Here is a 21,099-nt window from a genome sequence, read left to right on the forward strand (position 1 = left end):
CAAGTTCTATGCAAGGATGTTGCACGTAGTTGGCGCATGCAGGCCCTGACGTGCTCACAACACTCTCACAATCAACTATGAGCGACCGCCGACACACTTGTTCGTGCATGACGAAGACAAAGCGATAGCAATGCCCTCTCGGTCTTGCTCAGCGCAGTAAAGAGAGAACACTTCTTACACAATGGCACGCGCCACACAGAGAGAGAGAGAGAGAGAGAGAGAGAGAGAGAGAGAGAGAGAGAGAGAGAGAGAGAGAGAGAGAGAGAGAGAGAGAGAGAGAGAGAGAGAAATGAAATGAAATGATATATTAACGTCTACAAGAGGCCAAAATGACCTATGAGACCAACTGATTACAATGATGAGTCTAGTACCAAGTCTGGGTACAAACAAGAAAACTACAAACAAAGAACTGATAGGAGTGCTACCGACTCCTATGGGTGGCTGGTAGGCTGAGCAATGGTATCACCATAAAGGTACAAAGTGGGGATAAGTGTCACCATGATACAATATAGCAGTAGCATGAAGCCTATCCCGATCGACATTCTGGGTGTCGTGCTAGAATCCTGTGGATCCTCTGCCGCAATCTCCGCCGGTGCTGCGTGGCTCCCCTCCTCAGTCGCGGTCGTCTCGATCTCCCTAACTCTGTAGCTCGATCAATGAGAGTACCGCTGATGTGTGTATGGGTGGGAACCGAGCTCTCTGGTGGTGGTGTCCCCTCTGACTCTGTGGTACTCAGACTGAAGAAATCTGAGATGCGTCTCTGGGACTGTCTCTGTCTTCGCCCATTCAATAGAGCGTCTCTATGTCTCTGAATCTCAAGTAGGAATAATCCGAGACATCTTTGATCCTGATATCTCATGACTCTGTCTAACGAGTCAAAACCATCTCTGAATAGACAATGAAAGCGTCCCCGTATCTCATAGTAGACTGTGCAGCGACATATGTAGTGAAACTCTGTCTCTGGCTCTGCATGGCATAACTGACATATCCTACTGTCTGCTGGTATGCCTCTGAATCTACCTGTCTCAATCCCAAGCTGGTGTGAAGATGTGTGAATCTGGCCAATAGCACATCGTAACCTATGAGATAGATGTGTGTCCATGTAACTGGGCCGTGTGACAAATCCGTCTGTCGTGAGTTGAAGAAGATGTTCTCTATAGAAAACCCTCTTCGTACCCAACTCCCGTGATGGTTCTATCCATGTCCTCTTGCTATCAAGCTGGATAAGATCCTGCCGAATGAGTCTAGTAGTCTCCATCCGTGTAAGAGCCAAGGATGGTGCATCAAGAGAATACTGGAAAGGGGGCAGCCTGTCCATGCTGAAACCATGCCTCTGAAACCATGAGCTCATCTGTGCATACCAACATGATGTATCTCCCTGTAATGCCAGCTGTCTGGATGACTCGAGAGCAAGCCTGGCATACCTGTCCCTGGTGGTGTCCCATAAGCTGTGTACAAATGATACTGATCTGGTGAGTGCCTCAACCTCCATAGGTGGGGCAGCCAGCTCTGCTCGTATGATGTCATGTGGGACTGAGGCCTTGGCTCTAATCAGCCTAGAAATCATAGATATCAGGGGTCTCTCCATATTAGTCCATCCAGCACTGTCAATAGACGGTCCCCAAACCTGAACCGCGTAGTGCATAACTGAAGCGACCAAAGTATCGAAAAGCCAGAGCTTTGTTCGAGGTTCCTGGAACTGAACTTGCGAACAAATCCTCTCTAAACCACCTAGGGCTGCATAGGCACGAGTCAATCTAGTGTCTGCTGCCACTTTCAGTGTGAACCTCGGTCCACTAAAGACCACCCCAAGATATGTGTATGCATCAGTGTACTCCATACTTTCCTGTCCATATGTGAAAGTAGGTGCTGATCTCCTAACCCACTGTGGCGTGGTATTAAATACCATGACCTTGGTTTTACCAAGGTTGACAGACAATCCACTATCCTCTGCAAAACTATGCAATGCGTCCAAATGTCTCTGCATACCCTCTGGCGATTCTGATATCAACACGATATCGTCAGCATACAATAAAAGAGGGATCCATGTCCCTGCAAGCTGAGCACCTCTATCTCCTCCTCTGTCAATATAATCAGAGACCCCATCAACATACATACCAAATAAAGTAGAGGACAGTGGGCATCCCTGTTTCACTCCGATGGTGGAGTGAACTATGTCGGATATCCCCTCTGATGTGCGTACAGGACCCATCACTGAACTGTACAATGCCATGATCCCCCACATCAGCTCTGTGGGTACCCCCAATTCCATAAGCCGGTGCATCAATCTGGCCCTCGGCACTGTGTCAAAGGCTTTGCGAAAATCCACAAAGCTGCAGTATATCCGTCTACCATGTGCTCGATCCTCCTCAATGATAGCTCTGAGTGTAAAGACATGATCTAGTGTGGAGAAACCCCTTCTGAAACCAGCCTGCCCAGGTGCTCGTATGCCCATAATCTCTGCCCAACTGCTCAGCCTATGCTCGAGGATGGATGCATATAACCGTGCCAATGTGTGTCCTACCATGATAGTACGGTAATTCCCCGGCACTGTGGGGTCACCTGTCTTGAAGATAGGTACAATAGTAGATAATCTCCAAGACTCAGGGAGACCCTCACACATGACACGGTTGAATAGCCGTGCAAGCATCTCTGCCAACAAATCCCCAGCATGTATAATGTGCTCTGCTACCAAACCCTCATGATCCTGTGCCCGTCTGGTCTTCATCCTGTCAATGGCCTCCTGTACCATCTCAATGGTAAAGAAGGTGCTCGTAGCCGGACATGGCTGTGGTGGGTCTGGTAATGGTGGTTGTCCAGGTACAGTGTATAAAGATGTTGCATACTGCCCCCATATCTCTGTAGAAGTAATCACTGGTGGGGGAGACTTCTCATGGAATAGACGCCAAGCCTCTCCTGAATCTCTACTAAGGAACAGCTGATATAAATCTTGCTCCATCTGGACCAAGAAAGCTCGCTTCTTCCGCCGCACTAGTCGTCGTGTAGCAATGCGAGACTGTCTATAGGTGATCACTCCCAATGTAAGGTCCCGCTGTATCTGAGCTCTCCTCTGTCGACATTCCTCATCATACCAGTTGTTCTGAGGCATGTGCCCAGAGCGACGTCTCTGCCCAGGCTGAGTGTGTGGATATGCCTCTGTCGCTGCCCCATGTAATGTCACTGTCAGCATAGATGTGATCTCCTCCACTGTGTATACTGGCTCTGATGTGCATAAAAGCCTACGTATCTCCTCTACATAGACTGAGTCAGTCTCTGGTGTAAAAGTATAGCGTGTATGTCCACCACCCCGTGAGGCCTGAGATGTATTGTACTCAAAGGAGACTGATAATGTTAAAAGTGCATGATCTACTCCTATCCCAACTGGCCTGGGCCCCACTGTGAAATCCTGAATGTGAGAGATAAAGCTAGGATGTGTCAGAACATAGTCTACAGTGCTGGACCCATGTCTATGTGGAAAACAAGTAAAACCTGTAGACAATGGGAAAATCGTTAAGCCATTCAGTATGGCTAAACTGTGAGTAGTCGTCATCTCTCTCAGGTATCTCCCATACTCTGTATGCTCTCTGTCGTGTGAGCATCTCTCAAGTCCCAACTCCTCTGGCTCTAGCTCTCTAAGCATCTCCTCTGATGTGTCATAGAAGACTGTCTGTGAGCTGCCTGTACGGGCATTGAAATCCCCCAGGAGTATGATGTCTCCATCTCTGGAGAACTCCCAGATATCACCATCAAGTACACAGTTCTAAAGTGGGAAATGTGTTAAACAACCCTAAGTGTGCGTGAGATCCCTGTCTAGCAGGTGTACGGGTGGCCATCCCACAACCAAAGGGCCAATGCACGTGATGTGGTGAGGAGCCTGTAGACAGTGTGCGAAGCATCTGGAGATGAAGAATCTAGCATTGTTGACCATGCGTACAACATTCTGGCAATCGTTGTGAAGGTGTAGTCCCAGAAAGGTCAACTCTGTAGATGAACTCGCCAATTTCTCTTTGGTAGCGAGATAAGAGGCTGCAACGCAGTTGGCAAGGGATGTAGCCATTGCTTGAGCAAATGAGGAGGCCGTTGAAAGGCATGAAACAATCACAACAGGCAAGGGCAATACTAGTCAAACCCCGCGAGAACCCCTCAAATCCTCGGAAAAATCTAGACCTCTCTCTCTCTCTCTCTCTCTCTCTCTCTCTCTCTCTCTCTCTCTCTCAGGATGGCAGTTTGGAACTGTAATGGTTCGTATAGACTTGATGTGGGGGCCTTTGAGGATAGCTTCAGAGACAGAGACATTGTTTTCTACTCAGAGACTCATCAGGCTCCAGGACAGTTGATGCCGCACATATCAGGATACAGATGGGAGACAGCTTGTAGGACATGCACCAGAACTGCGCATGGGACTAGAGGATCAGGAGGTGTAGCAGTTCTTTTCAGAGAGGAGCTCCAACCACTATTGCACATAGTTCGGAGAGATGATCAGGCCAGATACTTGTGGGTGAGGCTGAGGGCAGAGACTGGACGTTTCTTGTACATCGCCATATGCTATTTTCCTCCTAGCACTTCAGTATATGCTTCACCCAGAGGACAGTCTCCTTATTGATCACATATTCCCCCATTTATATTGGAGGGTCATATTTTTAGGTCAATGGGCTATATTGAAGATTATTGCCCGACTAGCCCCTATTCTCCTATATATAGGAGGGGGGGCACCCTCTTTCTCATTGTCTTGTCTCATCATCATGTAGAGTTTGCCATCTAGAGTTATTGGGTTGCCAGCCTTTCCACCATCTCTCTCCTGTCATGTCTCTTTTCTCTCTCTCTCTCTCTCTCTCTCTCTCTCTCTCTCTCTCTCTCTCTCTCTCTCTCTCTCTCTCTCTCTCTCTCTCTCTCTCTCTCTCTCTCTCTCGTGCCATTGTCTCTTTCTCTCTCACCTTCCGTTGCACACTCTGACATGGTATCAGAGCTCTAGGCCTGAGGATCAACCATCGCCTACACGTGGGAGGACTCTGCGGAGATTTTCATCGCGAAGAATTGCCTCATCTCCATCAGCATTTCTGGGACCAGCGTTTTTTGCTTCAGCCCTAGCGTTTTGTAGATCTACGTCTTCTTCTACAACCTTTGCTAGCGCCCCTCCCTCCCTCTGCCTCATCGTCACCACCTGCCATCTCCTCTCCCTGGCGTTTTTCAGCCAGATCTGGATCAGAGTTTTTGCAGGAGGGCAGCGTGTTGACCTTACATTTTCAGCCCCTTGCATCAGCGCTTTTCAGCCAGGAAGGCAGCCACTGATCTGCCTTTTTCAGCCCTATGATTTTGCGTTTTTGGGCAGGACAGCAGCCAATTGCACTGGCGTTTTTGCAGGAGGGCAGCCCCTTTTGGCTCCGCGTTTCCTCCTTTGCCTCAACGTTTTTCAGCCAGCTTTTGCCCTTGCGTTTTCTGTTGCAGAAGGGCAGCCAGCAGTTTTGGGCAGGACATCAACAGCTTGACCAGAGTTTTTCATTTCAGCCTCTACTTGCTGATCTTGGACAGTCGGAGCCCTGCTCCTTGCCCCTTGGTCTTCCCGCTTGGAAGTTGAACCCTCATGTGACTTTGTCGACGACTTCACGATCAACTACTTGCTGATTTTCAGCCTGTTTTGGAGCATTTACAGCCCTCACCTTACCAACCTCGGCATCCCGTGTTCATCACCTGGCGTTTTTGCTCAAACCCCTATGTTCTCGACGGTGTTTCCAGCTCCCTTTTGCTGCGTTTTCAGGTTTTGAACAGCACCTCTACTCTACCCCTTCAGCATCCCTTCGGGTTTCCCTTGCCTCTCCCGTCACTTACACCCTACTTCGCGGTCATTTGGCTTTCTGTCGGGTGCGGTTATTCAGATCCTCTTCTCAACTTTGCTCCTCCTTCGACATTGAGACGTGGACTCAGATATAGGTTTTGGCACAACGGACGGATCTCCCTCGACATTGCAGATCTTCCCTCCTCAAGGTTCTCTTGCCCTCAAGAAGATGAAAGGGATTGGATTGGTACATGTAGTTATGTGGACGTGGCTTGTATTTTCCACTGCTACTTCTCCCTCAGTAACCCTCCCTCCCTCTCCCTCGACTGTTGTCTCTCTATTTGGGATTGCCCTATCCACCTCCTTCATTGGTTCTCTGTATGATAGACCCGTGCCTCTTGGCACGTCAGACACTTCTTTTGGACATGTTCTACTAGATGTGAGTAGCCTTTGGCATTTGGATGCCTGCAGGGTCTCTTTTGGCACACTGCTCCATGGTGGCTCTTTTGCCCTGCCTCTACTTTGGTAGAGCCTCTTCCTTGCTTCTGCTTGGTCCTGTGGCTCCTCCACTTGCAGTTTGGAGGTACCTATGCACTACTTACACGGTGAAGACCTCCTGGATGATCCTTGCTTTGCTGGTCTACTCCGAGGCTATGACTTGTACAACACCAGTCATTCATTCCGATGCATCCTCTCAGCCGTCCTTTACCTCACCACATTCCATTACCTTCCTAGGGGGGGAGTTCTCCTATCTCGCGTGTCTTCATGACTTAAACTTGCAGACTCTCTTGGATATTTTGTCCAGACCCCGGTAGTGGATGTGCTTCCACAGGTTGACATTCCCCAGGACCTCCTCCGACTCTTTTGTCCGATATCGTGTGTCTGCCATGCAACGACAGATCATATTGCAGCTAATATATACCCTCAAGACGACTCTTCTCCCGGAAGATTGCAGATATTGCGGTCTCTATATATGGATGGATTGCTTATCTTGTCATCTTGTCTACTATGGTTGACGATGCCTTTCCTATTGAGCCTCTTCGTCCTGCTCTTCCTCCCTCTTCTGCTAGAGCTTCTTTGACTTGGATGGGTTTCCCACCTCGGCAGTTTCCTCTCCTCGTGGTAAGAGTGTTCCTCTTCGGGGGGTCCCCATGTCTTGTCTCCTACTGCTACACTGGGTTCCTCCATCACAGTGGTGATCATCACCGATGGGCTATTGGACACTCATCTTAGGTTACTTCCTCATAAATCCCTAGCTTGCCACTCCATCAGCTTCCTTGTGCGACTTGATCGAAGTTTCCTCACCCTTGGTCATCATCACATTGGTGTTGTACGGATTGTCGTGTTGTTTGGTTGGCGCTCCTCATCCTTTTCTCCCGAGATTTACATCTTCTCCAGATTTACTAGGCGTGTTGCATTCTCCTTGACAGCTTCTCCACATCTGTTGTTGAGGGGGGGTGTTAGATTCTTCATCTCTAGATGCTTCGCACAGTGTCTACAGGCTCCTCACCACATCACGTGCACTGGCCCTCTGGTTGTGGGTTGGCCACCCGTACACCTACTAGACAGGGATCTCAGGCACACTTAGGGTTGTTCATCACATTTCCCACTTTAGACCTGTTTTGGTTACATATTCCCCCATTTATATGGGAGGGTCATTGGGCTATATTGAGGATTATTGCCCGACCAGCCCCTATTCTCCTACATATAGGAGGGGGGACACCCTCTTTCTCATTGTCTTGTCTCATCATCATGTAGAGTTTGCCATATGGAGTTATTGAGCTACCAACCTTTCCACCATCTGTCTCCTGTCATGTCTCTTCTCTCTCTCTCTCTCTCTCTCTCTCTCTCTCTCTCTCTCTCTCTCTCTCTCTCTCTCTCTCTCTCTCTCTCTCTCTCTCTCTCTCTCTCTCTCTCTCTCGTGCCATTGTCTCTTTCTCTCTCTCACCTTCCGCTGCACACTCTGACAAACAAGGTGTCCCAAGAGTCATGCTGTAGCCACCTCCATAAGAGCTAATACAGTGGTTGCTCCAGTTGAGACTCTAAATCCAGCTGATGGCAAGAAAACCATGACTAATAAAGTCGTATTGTATTATTATGGGTGCTTCCTCTAGCCTTGAACTTGCACAACAAAGGTTTTGATAGAGTCAGGGGAATGGTATGTTATCATGGCCTGCCCAGACCTTTTGAAGGCCGAAAAAAGTTGCCGGATCAGTTGGTCTGCCTCAAGGGAGCTACATTGTTATGCATTTGGATTTAGCATCATTGCGTCAGTTTCTCACCAATTTCAAGAACTCTGGCATGCGTTTGAATGTCATGGTTTGCAATGATGCTGTTTAATTTACTTCCCTACTCCAAAGGAGCCAACTTTCTTGAGGATTTAAATTAAGCGTGTCCACCAACCAACCAAAGGAACCAACCACTCGGGCCATCTCAGAGTATTACCATAACAATTAGAAGTGTGGTGTAACTGAGGCTAACTAAGGCTTTGTTTTATTTCAAGTTGTAAAAGTAAATAATTTCAATAAATGCTTGCAATAGTGAACCTCCAAAGTGGTCACACGCAGTGATGTTCAGCTGCATGATCAACACCCGGAGCTAGAGACCATGTACAGGACCATTACAGAGAAATAGCGCAATAACGATGCCTGTGAAGCCCAGACCTTGCGCGACATTGAGACTGAGCCACATTGCAGAGTGCAATAGCAATGATTGTGAGGCTCACACATTGACAGTTGTGGGATAAGTTACCTCTCTACATAAGGTGTTTGCATCTCCTTCCTAAACAAAAGAAAATAAAGACACATAATGGGAAAACTTGATATTTCATCCGATTCATAAGTCAAATTTTAAGAATTTGATGGTATTTATACTGAAATTTTAAGGCATTTGATGGTACTAAAAATTTCAAACTTTTACTGGTTTTCTTTAAGACAAGCTCCGAGCTAGAGACTGCTTTTCCTCATGTTTGTGCAAGGGGCTAGAGACAGCTCTTAGCCCCCCTTTTTTGTCAACATTTCTCTCTCAATCTGTAGATTATTTAAAAGTTTCACACAACATTGCATTGTTGCAGTGTTGCACATAAAACACATAACATGAGAAAGCCCAAGTTTTACATAAATATTACAAATAAGCCCATGTTAGGTGCAGCGGAATGAATGCTTGAACTTTGCTCGAGATGAGTGCTCCGAACTGTGCTCAAGGTTCCTTTTGTTCTTATGGAAAGGAGAGCCTTCCGTTCTTAATGAGAGAATGCTATGATCACAAACAAAGTGAATGGACACTGTGCGTGCAAGTGTATGAGACTGAGAGAGAGAGAGAGAAGAGAAATACGACACCAGAGATGTTGTAAAACCCTCCTCCGAAGGCCCCACTCTCGTAGGCGAGAGTCGTCTACTATTGATTGCACAAACTGGTACAATGGGAATGCATGTGACTGATGCAAGTCTAGGCTATGTCGACGACGACAACGGAGATGACGGGGCCGACCTAAGGGCTGAAATCTGCAATCTTTTATCTGCTGTCCAAAAATGCTATGGGCTGAAATCTGCCGCAAGTCCAAAACGCTGGTTTCGGGGCTGCTTTCTGCCGATCTTTGTCGCTGAAAATCTGCAGGTCTTAGGCTGAAAACTGATGGTCTTTGATGGCTCAAAATCGCCTGCTGAAATTGTCCAAAGGCTGGAAACTGGGACTGCTTTTGCTGGGATCAAAAACGCTAGGCATGGGGGTTCCTTTGGTGATGACAAGGGCTGAAACCACTGATGTTTGCAGCTTCGCCGACGATGAAGCTAATGCTGAAAACGCTGTGCATGAGGATCTGCTTGCGGTGACTACCTGTTGCAAAAACGCTAGGCTGTGGGAACTCCTAGCGATGATGCTAGATGTGAAAACGCTAGGGCTCCTGCTGAGGTGTTGCCTGACTGCTGGGTGCCTGCCTCCTTGTGTCCGTGCTTCTTCTACTTCTAATGAGTGCCCAACGGGTTTCTTTTATAGATCTTTAGCAATTTGCCCTACCTACTTTTCCAACAAACTTACAAAAAGAATTCCAAAAGTCACTTTTAATAAAATGACTTATAAGAGGTGGTTCGCGCGGTAAAATGTCTGCATGATAAAATGACTGTTCTTGTGCAAGAGAGGGTATGCAAGTGTGACTGGCCTGGACATGCACGTCCTACTAGAGGCTCACAAAGGTGCGAGGCTCAGTCCTAAGCTAAGACTCATGCTAGACTATGGCAGAAGCGTGTCCACGTGGCGCAAGTGAAGTGCGCACGTGACATCCCCACTGTTAATAGTGAGGCACAGCTGCCGAACTTCTTTCTATACTTCTCATGCTGACTGATGAATGCTCCTGATACCGTGGATGCACAAACCAATGCGATTCCTCCGAAACCAGAGTCTGAAGGTATTGCGGGTGCTGTGGGTGCTGTGGGTACTGTTGGCGATACAAACACCGTGTAAGGGTCACTATCCAACCTTACTACGATAGCCGAATATCAGCCTGGGCTCTATACCAGATAGTGTTGACTCTGCCTGCTGTAGCAAGAGCTGTTCCCTGAACACTGACTGTGGTGAAAACATTACCGGTGCTGATGGACTGAGGTGTGGTTCCAGAGTCCTTTGCAAAGTTCAATGACGAGGGTAATGGATGCACGCTACATGCGAATGCGAATGCGAATGAAGAGGTTAGGGATCTTGTCTCCCAACTCCTTCCATATCCGCATACAAAGCTAGGAGATCTTGGTACTCAAGATCTGGGTTCTCGTGTATCCGATGTCGATCTTGTTTCGAAGACATGGCAATGAAGATGGAATCTGGTAAATCCATGGTCGGGACTCAAAGATTCTTCAGGGAAAAAAATTTGGAAGAGGTTCCTTGGGTATTTGGGCTCGATGGTTCTTCTTGGGTTCCTTGGGATTCTTGGTTCTTGAGGTTGTTCTTTAGGTTCTTGATGGTTCTTTCCTTGAGTTCGCGAAGCCAAAGCACGTACAGAGCTCTGATACCAATGTCACGTGCAACGGAATGAATGTTTGAACTTTGCTCAAGATGAGTGCTCCGAACTGTGCTCAAGGTTCCTTTTGTTTTTATAGAAGGGAGAGCCTTCTTCTTAATGAGAGAATGCTATGATCACAAACAAAGTGAATGGACACTGTGCGTGCAAGTGTATGAGATTGAGAGAGAGAGAGAGAGAAGAGAAATACGACACCAGAGACGTTGTAAAACTCTCCTCCCAAGGCCTCACCCTCGTCGGCGAGAGTCGTCTACTATTGATTGCACAAACTGGTACAATGGGAATGCATGTGACTGATGCAAGTCTAGGCTATGTCGACGACGACGACGGAGATGACGAGGCCGACCTAAGGGCTGAAATCTGCAATCTTTTATTTGCTGTCCAAAAATGCTATGGGCTGAAATCTGCCGCAAATCCAAAACGCTGGTTTCGCGGCTGCTTTCTGCCGATCTTTGTCGCTGAAAATCTGCAAGTCTTAGGCTGAAAACTGACGGTCTTTGATGGCTGAAAATCGCCTGCTGAAATTGTCCAAAGGCTAGAAACTCGGACTGCTTTTGCTAGGATCAAAAACGCTAGGTATGGGGGTTCCTTTGGCGATGACAAGGGCTGAAAACGCTGATGTTTGCAACTTGGCCGGCGATGAAGCTAATGCTGAAAACGCTGTGCATGAGGATCTGCTTGCGGTGACTACCTGTTGCAAAAACGCTAGGCTCTGGGAACTCCTGGCGATGATGCTAGATGTGAAAACTCTAGGGCTCCTGTTGAGGTGTTGCCTGCCTGCTTGTGTCCCTACTTCTTCTACTTCTAATGAGTGCCCAATGGGTTTCTTTTATAGATCTTTAGCAATTTGCCCTACCTACTTTTCCAACAAACTTACAAAAAGAATTCCAAAAGTCACTTTTAATAAAATGACTTATAAGAGGTGGTTCGCGTGGTAAAATGCCTGCATGATGAAATGATTGTTCTTGTGCAAGAGAGGGTATGCAAGTGTGACTGGCCCTGGACATGCACGTCGTACTAGAGGCTCACAAAGGTGCCATGCTCAGTCCTAAGCTAAGACTCATGCTAGACTATGACAGAAGTGTGTCCACATGGCGCAAGTGAAGTGCGCACGTGACATCCCAAGTTCCTAAGTTTAGGTTCTTTGGGCAATACAAATCTAGAGGCCTCAAATATGCTTACAAGTTACTTGCCATAGAGTGCCACACTTCACGAAAAATATAATGTCTATCTTATAAATACTCGACATGCACAAAAGAAGGGGGTTGTTAGATATCTCTAGCCCCATGCATCATTGTGTGGGTCAACTCATAGTATAATGACAAGCATAAATGCACCAATAGCTCCATGCTTTAGAAATACGGTAAAATAGTAGTAGGACAATGCCCATTCATGGTGTCGTTCTCTCTCATGTCAATCTTGGTGTCCAAGAGTTTGCTGTAATCTATTCCTTTCCTTGCAAGACAGTACTAGACATTGACAACCATAGTGGACACATATATGTATTGTTCTTCCATGCATTCTCTCACTGCTTCGGAGATAAATGCTTTCCCCTAGTGGATATAAGACATGTCACAAGGTCATGTTCATGCCTAATGAGTTGCAGCTACCTCTTTCATAGGTTTCATTGACATGCTATATCCTTGCTATTCCACAATGTGATTCTAATTTTCTTCGTTATCTTTTTTTCTCGTCACATACATGTAGTGTGCTTCCATACATTTTGTCACTGCTTGGGAGATAAATGCTTGTCCCTGGTGGATATACATGCTATTTAGATATTTGCTCGGGTTTTAGTTCGCTCAAGAGATCTCGCTTGGGCTACAGTAAGACTCGTTTCTACCAATGTGAAAGTTAATGAGAAGGAAAAGGATGCAATTAGTGAAGTCTTAAAGAATGATCATGATGAGAATCAAGTTGTAGATACCATTATTGATGTGTCCAATGTGAAAGATGAGAATGTGGGTGATGTGAAAGTGGGTGTTTGGTATTCCTCTCCTTTATGTGAAGTAGTTGAGAATGATTTGCAAGTCAATGAGGATACTTATATAGAGGTGAATGATGTGAACGAAGAGATCTCTCAAATGCATGCTATTGTCGAGTCTTTTTTTTTTTCCGAGAAAAAGATCCTTCTATTAGTTAATGAAAACTGCCCATAGGGCTACATCCACCTCTGCTAGAGAGGGCTACAACAAGCATGATGGAGAGACTATCCCAATGAAAAAACAGCATATATACAATGGGGCTAAATCAAGAGATGGGAGGAGGGAAGAGCCACACAGGTGGACAGTAGTGCCATGTGAGCACCCCCTGGACCATGGTGTAGAAAGGCCCAGGGCGCCAGAGTCGAAGGAAATCCTCGCGGCGCTCCCGCATGCGGTCGGAGCTGCCCTGTAGTCCCTCAAGCTGTCCTCTGAGAGTATGGATCAGCTCTAGCCAAAAGTCACGAACAGTCTCTGCTGGTGGCACAGGGCGAGCCTCAAAGATGCGGAAACAACGGGCCCGCCAGATGAACCAGAGAGCTAGGCCGCTGATGAGCTCCCAGCACTCCTCTCTCTCACTGCACCACTCCTATTGTTGAGTCTTTTCCATTGAATGATGATGTTATTGAGCATGTTGTGGACCTTATTAATGAGGAGACTGTCCATGAGGACTCTTGTGATTGCATTGATGTATGTGGCCATCCCTTGATTGATAAAGAGATTATTGAGATTTTATTGGATATGGAAAATGATGGAGATTCTCTTTCTATGCCTCATGTGAATATGGTTGATGCTACCTTGCTTGATCCTCTTGTTACGGAGCCTAAGTTATGTATGAAGGGTGGCTTACCTATCAAGTATGTTGTGGTTGAATTGGTGGATGGATGCTTAGCCAAGCATGGCGATAATGAGATGAATATGCAAGAGGATATGAAAATGGTTGAGTTAAAAGTTGAGCACATTTTGGATGAGATGTTGAAGGATTCCTCGCATGCTATAGTAATCAAAGGGTGTCTCTATGTAGTATCTATTAAGAGTACTTTATGCTTAACGAGGATTTGGATTCTACATATGATTTATGCTTTGATATTGGGAGTGAGAGAATTGATATGGCTGGTGTTTCTTCATGCATTTTGTGCTTATGTTGTATGGCCTTTTGATCCGGGTGGACAACATGTTTATGCTACTGCTGAGCATGAATGCTCTAGTAGACTGGGCGTTGGCAAACTATGTTGCGCGCACTTTGAGAACCCCGTTTTTTGTAAAAATTGTACATATAGATTTGAGATAAACTTTCATATGAGTATTTGGACATATTCTTTTGGATTTTATGATTGATTTTGTAAGCACATGTACATGTATGGCAAGTCACTAACATAGCGATAGTTGTCAGGTTACTCTAAGTACCCATAAGTGAGTTTTTGGAAGTGAGACTTGTATATAACTAAAACTCATGTACAAACTTTAAAAAGTTCACCCAAAAGTTTGGAAAATTTGCAGGTTTTAGCTCATTGTGCCTCCTTGATGGTTTTTGACGCAATTTTTTGCCTCGCCTTGCCTTCTCTATGTGTAGTCGTGCCCGGACAGCTCTCTGTTCAAGCCAATTTTGCATGTAACAGTGTGTAGATTCAATTTTGGCCATCTTCAGCTTTCTCGCTAGTCATTTTTCAAGATTTCTCTCAAGCTTTAAAGTGCCCCAAGTAGAGTTGTGCTCTTCAGGTTACGACTAGTTCTCTGCAGGGTTATGGCTATGGCAGCCTAGTGGCAAATTGTGTGCAGACAAATTGGGAGGGCATGTATCGATGAATTGTGGAGTTGATGTTGAAATTGTGGGTTTGTGATGTTCAATTGTGATAGGGGAAGCCCTTGTCTTCATATGCATTGGTCGGCGAGTGCTGGAAATCCGTGCTTTGACAGAGTTTTGCTCCTATGTGCTATGGTCCTTTGGGTGGACGTGTAATAGTAAATTCCCAAGGGAGCATAGGCATTTTAATTGGGGTTTACTAAGAGTGGTTTTGGCATACTTTTTAGTGCTGAGGTTGAAGTTTGAGCGCTCTTGGGCTATGTTGCTATAGAGGTGTCCCACTTTTCCTTTTGCCCAACACCATATAACCACATTGTCTACAATTACATCAACACCCTCAGCATGGGACGCAAACATAACTCCAGTTAGGAGAGCATATGCTACTACTGCAGCCCATGTCTTTGGTGTTTCCACGCATGGGCGTGTCTCCATGCTCGTCTCGAGAGCTGTAATCCTCTTTGCCCATTCCTCCACAGTCTGTTCCAACTATGTGTTCCTGCTTTCTAGCGCTTGGCACTTGATAGCCAATCGCGTAATTTCTTGGTTCTATGCATTACTTGACGCTTGAAGCGTCGCCAAAAAACTCCAGATTCTATCCTGTGAGATTTCTCCCACACATGGCTGCTCCCACACGTGTCGGCAAGAAGAGGTGATCCTGTAGTTGCTGAGGTGGCCTTGTTACGTGCGGGTGCAGCTTCAAGTTCATCTTTCTATCTTCCTACTATTCATGGGGAATACAGAAAGAGAGTAGGAGAAAGTGGACATCCCTTTTTCACTCCAATGGTAGAGTGAACAATTTTTGATAGACCCTCTGGTGTATGCACTCTACCTGTGACTGTCTCATGAGGTGCAAGATCCAACTCTGTTTATCCCTCTTCCTACTATTCATGGGGGAGATATATGGCAGAGAGTCTTCTTCAGAGGATTCCTGGACATTGTTTTTCTTGTGGGAGACCTGGTCATATGGTAGCAGCATGCACCTGCAGGATAGTGCATGTGCATGGAGGAAAGGCAGAGGAGAAGAAGAGGCATTTTCGTTATCTAGGCACAAATCTCAAGTCATTTTGAATGTTCTCGGTATCAAAGAGCCAGTAAATTTGAAACCTTTTTCAAAATATGGGACTGTGGAGTCTGGACATGGATGTTATATGTTCAAAGGCAAGTCTTTGTAGCTAAGAGCATACAAGAATGTCTCAATAAATACTTTGACTAAGAGCTAATTAATCGACCTTTTTCAAAATATGGGGCGATGTAATATGTTCAAAGGAAGTCTTTTTAGTTAAGAGCATGCAAGAATGTCTCAATAAATACTTTGACTAAGAGCTAATCAATCGAACTTTATTTATTTTGCTGTAGACAAAGCATGGGATGATTTTCAGACTCTCTCACCCATCCACATATCACCTGCATAAAGACATAATATTCTTACCTTGACATGATAGCTCACATATGCGTGGAATGTACATAGACTCCACACGGTCGTGTCTAGCTTCTCACCCTCCACATGTCTTGGAAGTATCACTACAAAAAAAAGCCAAGAAGTATTGCTTCAAGCTGCAATTGCAAAAATACTGTTAATGAAACTGCTCAAATACCAAAGAATTAAGCTGCTGCTCATAGTTTTTTCAATTTATTGAAGAGGAAAAAGGGCTACCATTTCTAGGAAAACCACGCGCAAATGATAGAAACAGATGCAGAACATCAAACGAGTGAGGATAAAAATGTTACATGAAGGCAATCTTAGAGGGCAATGCACCCATTTAAGAGTGTCGTTCCTGATCTGAAAAAAGAGATGCAGTTCTATCTGTAAAGTGCTCCCCTTGTGCTAGAAGAGACAGTACAAGGTAGAGTAAGGATAGTCTCTTCAAGAACATGTCGGTACCTTGCAAAGATTTGCATGAAGAACAATGGATACACATTACCCTAGGATATTGGCCAAGGTGTTAAAGATCTCTCTACAGCTTCGAAACCTGTTGTCATGAATGCAGCCAAAGATACCCTCCCTGCATCCTAAGTGCATGGGCCAAACCCATAGCACTAAGTCTCTATCATCTACCTCTGTACAGCCTAGTCCGACACGAGTGGGCAATTTCCGAAAGATAATGCATTCAGTACCTGGAGTCCCCAAAAAGCATCCAAATCTCTAAGAAAGGCATACTCCTCTTGCCCAATGGAGTTCCATTGTAGCAGCCTGGGAAGGAGAACCGACCTCTCAACATACACTTAGTAAGAACTCTCAACATGCGCCTAAATGATGATGTCTTGTTCAGCTGTTGAAAAGCCATTTATGAAAATCATTAGTCACCACCTAGCCATCAAGTTCCATGTCTCATAACCTCCAGAAACAAGGTCCTAAGTATCTTCTGAGCACCTAGATCAAGGCCTGTAACTATCTACTTTTATTTCATACATGCAGGTGTGCTATAGCTGGAATATTGACAACATTCCGCACGGCCACCTTGTTTAGCGTGTCATTTACCTTCTCACAAACTTCACTGAGCTACATTTCATAACTCCCTGATTCAACAAGTTGCCCAGCAAACAAAATATTTCAAGCATGTCAGGAACCCCCAGTTTTATGTTAGTTAAAAGATGGATGACGTTTAACAATGACTTTGAGTGGGTCTCGAACCGTTGAGTCGGCTCTTAGCAAGATCAAGCAGTTACTCTAAGACGCTCATACTGCACAAAAGGAGAAAGGGAGCGACCAATGTACAAAACACGCAATATAATAACTAGTAGCTGGTAATGGCCTGCTCGGCAAGGAGCAAGGGAAACTAAAGGCAACCTACCACCAAAGCAAAAAAGTGTAGGCCAAAATTTGGGACAATGGCATGATAGTTTCATCTAGTTATTTCTACGCACCTAGCTTTCATTTCGGTCTCAGTACTTTAAGCATTAGCAAAGTTGCAGAAGTAAAAAGATGAATTGTGACATGTGATGCATTATTGCAAGAAAATTACCAAATGAGACAAACCCTGAATTGGCATCCAATGCATGGGCAGGAGCACCCTTCAGTTCTATAGGAGGATGAGGTGACCATTGGCAAGCAGGGGCAGTGTTAAGTCCACCAGCACGCCTAGCCTCCATGAATTCCTAATTGTCAACATTTGCCACATAAAAAACTGTGGTGTTTTCATATCAAAATGCCAAGGGCGTTAACCTTAGTTATGTTATGATTGAAAAGGCTTACTTGCAGAAAAGATGTTGCAAGAACACTATCATTGCTATCCTTAAAGCGCATGGGAAAGACAATGGTCACCTTGTCTGGCTGGCACACAAGCGATTGTCATCAATTGGCAGAAAAATGATTTTAATATTGTGCCATAGAACTTTAACGTAGTTTTTTTAACAGCTATCTAACTCCCAAGAACTGGTAAAATTTTGAAAAGTTTTTCTAACATAAGCTCCAGAGATTGTGAAAGCTTAAACCATGCCAATAATTCCAATTTGACGGAAAGGAGAAGTTGCTCATGTGAATAACTTGGTCAAGCTTTAATAACATGAAATATAACATATTTTTACACTTCTTCCCTCTTCTTTTTCGCCACATCCATCCATATTTGATTGGCTTCTTCATACTTCATGTCTTCCCCAACGGGCCAATCTCAGAAAGATGCTCTCCCTTTTCAGCAGCTGAATTCCTCTTGCATGGTGATTTTCTCCTACTTCTACTGCTTAAACTTTCACACCTACTTGAAACCTGTGGCTTGCACAGTAAGTACGCAAGGGCATGGTGGTCACTGATGACGCTGAAGTGAATTACCAGCAGGTAGTGCCTGGTCTAATGGAGTGCATAGACTGTGGCCAAACCTTCGCACTCAGTAGTGCTGTAGTTTTGCGTTATTTTGTGAAGTAAATTGGACGGTCCGTGGACCAATCTAATACCACCAAGATGCGAGCATCTATAGAGGCTGTTTGAGATACGCAAAGGCTTCAGCTTCTGTTTTGGAAGTGAGTTGACAAACTTGTAAGCCTAGTGAGAGGACGAGCTATATTCGCGTACATCCTTAAGAAACGACCATAGTACCTTACTTGACCGACAAAGCTCTATCACAAGAAGATTTAGAAATTTTCTCATGTAGGAAACCAGAGTCTTTTTCAGTGTTTTTCATACAATGCATAACATCATGAGCTTCTGCTCGAGAGGCACCGCATACCTAGCTAGGTACGATTGGGGGCAGGGGACCGCCGGCCCCCCCATCTATAGAGGCTGTTTGAGATACGCAAAGGCTTCAGCTTCTCTTTTGGAAGTGAGTTGACAAACTTGTAAGCCTAGTGAGAGGACGAGCTATATTCGCGTACATCCTTAAGAAAGGACCATAGTACCTTACTTGACCGACAAAGCTCTATCACAAGAAGATTTAGAAATTTTCTCATGTAGGAAAACAGAGTCTTTTTCAGTGTTTTTCATACAATGCATAACATCATGAGCTTCTGCTCGAGAGGCACCGCATACCTAGCTAGGTATACGGTGCCTCCCTCGCAGAAGCTCATGATGTTGAGGTAAGTCACAATGTGGGAATTATTGTGAGAATTTATCCAAAACTTCTTGTGTATACTCCCTTTGGATTGAGAGGTGCATGCAAACGCATTATAGCAATTATCTTGTCAAGACCCGGGGCTAGTCCCTATGCAGAGACTACATACCAAAAGAGTACCCTAAATGACTAGGAAGTAGCATGTTTGTGGTACAGGCTACCCAGCACTAGTTAAAGATCTCCGCTAGTTGCACAATGCATTCCCCAAATTTTTCATTGGAGTGGAATATTAAGCCCCAAGTTGGAAAAGATATCCAAGATTATCTTGAGAAATTTGTGTAAAAGAGGACTAAAGCCAACATGTACTACTTGATTGAAGGACGGAGGAGCATTTTTGAGCTCAAAAGCCATCTTTTAGAGATGTAAGTGCCACATGGTGTAAGAAAGGCCGTTTTTAGCAGGTAATCAAGGTGAATTGCCTCTTGGTTGTACCCACTAAACCCATCCATTGTTGGGTCTAAAGGCCCTTTGGCCACCCTTGTATATATTTTATTCTTTGGGTGTGAACCACCCCTAGGGTCACTTAAAGTGACCCTTATACTTGTACCCATATAACATCAAAAAATAAGGCGTGTGACAATTGAACACGCTACCCCCATCTACGTACGTCTCTCTCTCTCTCTCTCTCTCTCTCTCTCTCTCTCTCTCTCTCTCTCTCTCTCTCTCTCTCTCTCTCGTCTGCAGGAAAACACCAACACTACCTCACCTGCTGCTCTCGCTCCCTTCAAACCGGTATCAAGGCGTAGCTGTGCGTACGTCTCCGGGCCGGGAAGCAAACAACAGGCGTTTTCTCTCTTCGATTTCAGCCCACCCTCTCTCTATGATTTTTAGTCGTATGCTCTTTCTCTCTCCTCTCACTACAGCCCACAGCTTCTTGATGAAGCTTTGCAACTGTGAGGGTCCTGTTTCGCAATCCAACAGGGATTAACAGGAAAAGTCAATCACAGAAGAAAGGGGGATTTTACAGGTTGCTGAAATTTCAGCAGCTTCACAACATTTTGATGCTTTACAAGTGGAAATTGCACTTATGGGTTGAGGAAAAATTGGGGCTTTTGCTGAAATTGCAGAAATTTCAGAAATTAGACCGTCAAAATTTGGGGCTTTTGCTGAAATTTCACTACTTTGCAGACATTTGTGCATGTATTGCAATTTGTGGACAGTTTGAGCAGAGAATTTGAGGTTTATTCTTGAGTTTTTCAAGAAATTACGTGAAAATGCAGGTTTATATGCATCAGAAATCTTATGTGGCGTACATTTATGTATTTTACATGCAAGATGCTCGCCATTGAGTTGATGTATTGCTGAAAATACATTTTGCAGCAGCTTTTAATCCATTTGCAAATTTGAGGTTGATGCATATGCATTTTGGTTATATTGCTGAAGTGGGAGTATTCATGCAAGGATTGTATTTCCTATTTATGTGTTGAAATTTCAGCTTTTACTGCTGAAATTCATCCTTCTTTACTGCTATACACTTGTGGTAAAGTGTCGGTAACACTCTGTTACCATTTCTTGCTCTTCTACACTGAGTAATTGAGCCTATAAGAGGCTAAAATCTCAGTTTTCAGCATGCTGTCATAAAAATACAGTAGTGAATTTTTTAGTCTTTTTGCACCGAAATGGCCTCTAATGCGTCTGCAAGCAATGAGTCAAAGTCTCTCCTTGAAATCAAAAGGTTTGACAGCTCTGGCTTTGACTTGTGGAAAGATAGAATGCAAGGAAACCTATTCCTGAAAGATTGCGATGATGCACTTTTGGAAGTAAAACCTGCAAGTTTGTCAGATGATGATTTGGCTAGGCTTAACAAGAAAGCAATCGCTTACATCAAGATGATTGGGCTAGGCTTAACAAGAAAGCAATCGCGTACATCAAGATGGTGGTGTCTGCTGATGAGCTCACGGACATTAAGCGTCTTGACACGGCTTATGCTATTTGGAAGAAATTGACAGATACGTATGAGAACACAACTCCTGTGAATCAAGTGCATCTTA

The 21,099-nt window shown here is 45.0% G+C and overlaps 1 protein-coding gene across 9 annotated transcripts in view; it reads right to left on the minus strand.

Annotated features, from left to right (window-relative positions):
- The window catches only part of DIS2 (Arp2/3 complex, 34 kD subunit p34-Arc), a 140,414-nt gene that overhangs the window by 27,588 nt on the left and 91,727 nt on the right, over positions 1-21,099 (minus strand). For all 9 annotated transcript variants that reach the window (XR_015189585.1, XR_015189586.1, XR_015189587.1 and 6 more), the window contains exons 5-7: positions 17,761-17,838; positions 17,531-17,663; positions 15,997-16,088 (exon numbers count right to left, since the gene is read on the minus strand). Coding sequence is in view for 6 of the 9 variants with exons in the window: in XM_086522974.1 (XP_086379100.1) it covers positions 15,997-16,088; positions 17,531-17,663; positions 17,761-17,838 (303 nt within the window). In the remaining 3 variants the exon portion in view is untranslated. The remainder of the gene's footprint in view (positions 1-15,996; positions 16,089-17,530; positions 17,664-17,760; positions 17,839-21,099) is intronic.

This window comes from Adiantum capillus-veneris, chromosome 11 (assembly GCF_014529385.1).
Source record: "Adiantum capillus-veneris isolate H3 chromosome 11, ASM1452938v2, whole genome shotgun sequence".
NCBI classification, from domain to species: Eukaryota; Viridiplantae; Streptophyta; class Polypodiopsida; order Polypodiales; family Pteridaceae; genus Adiantum; species Adiantum capillus-veneris.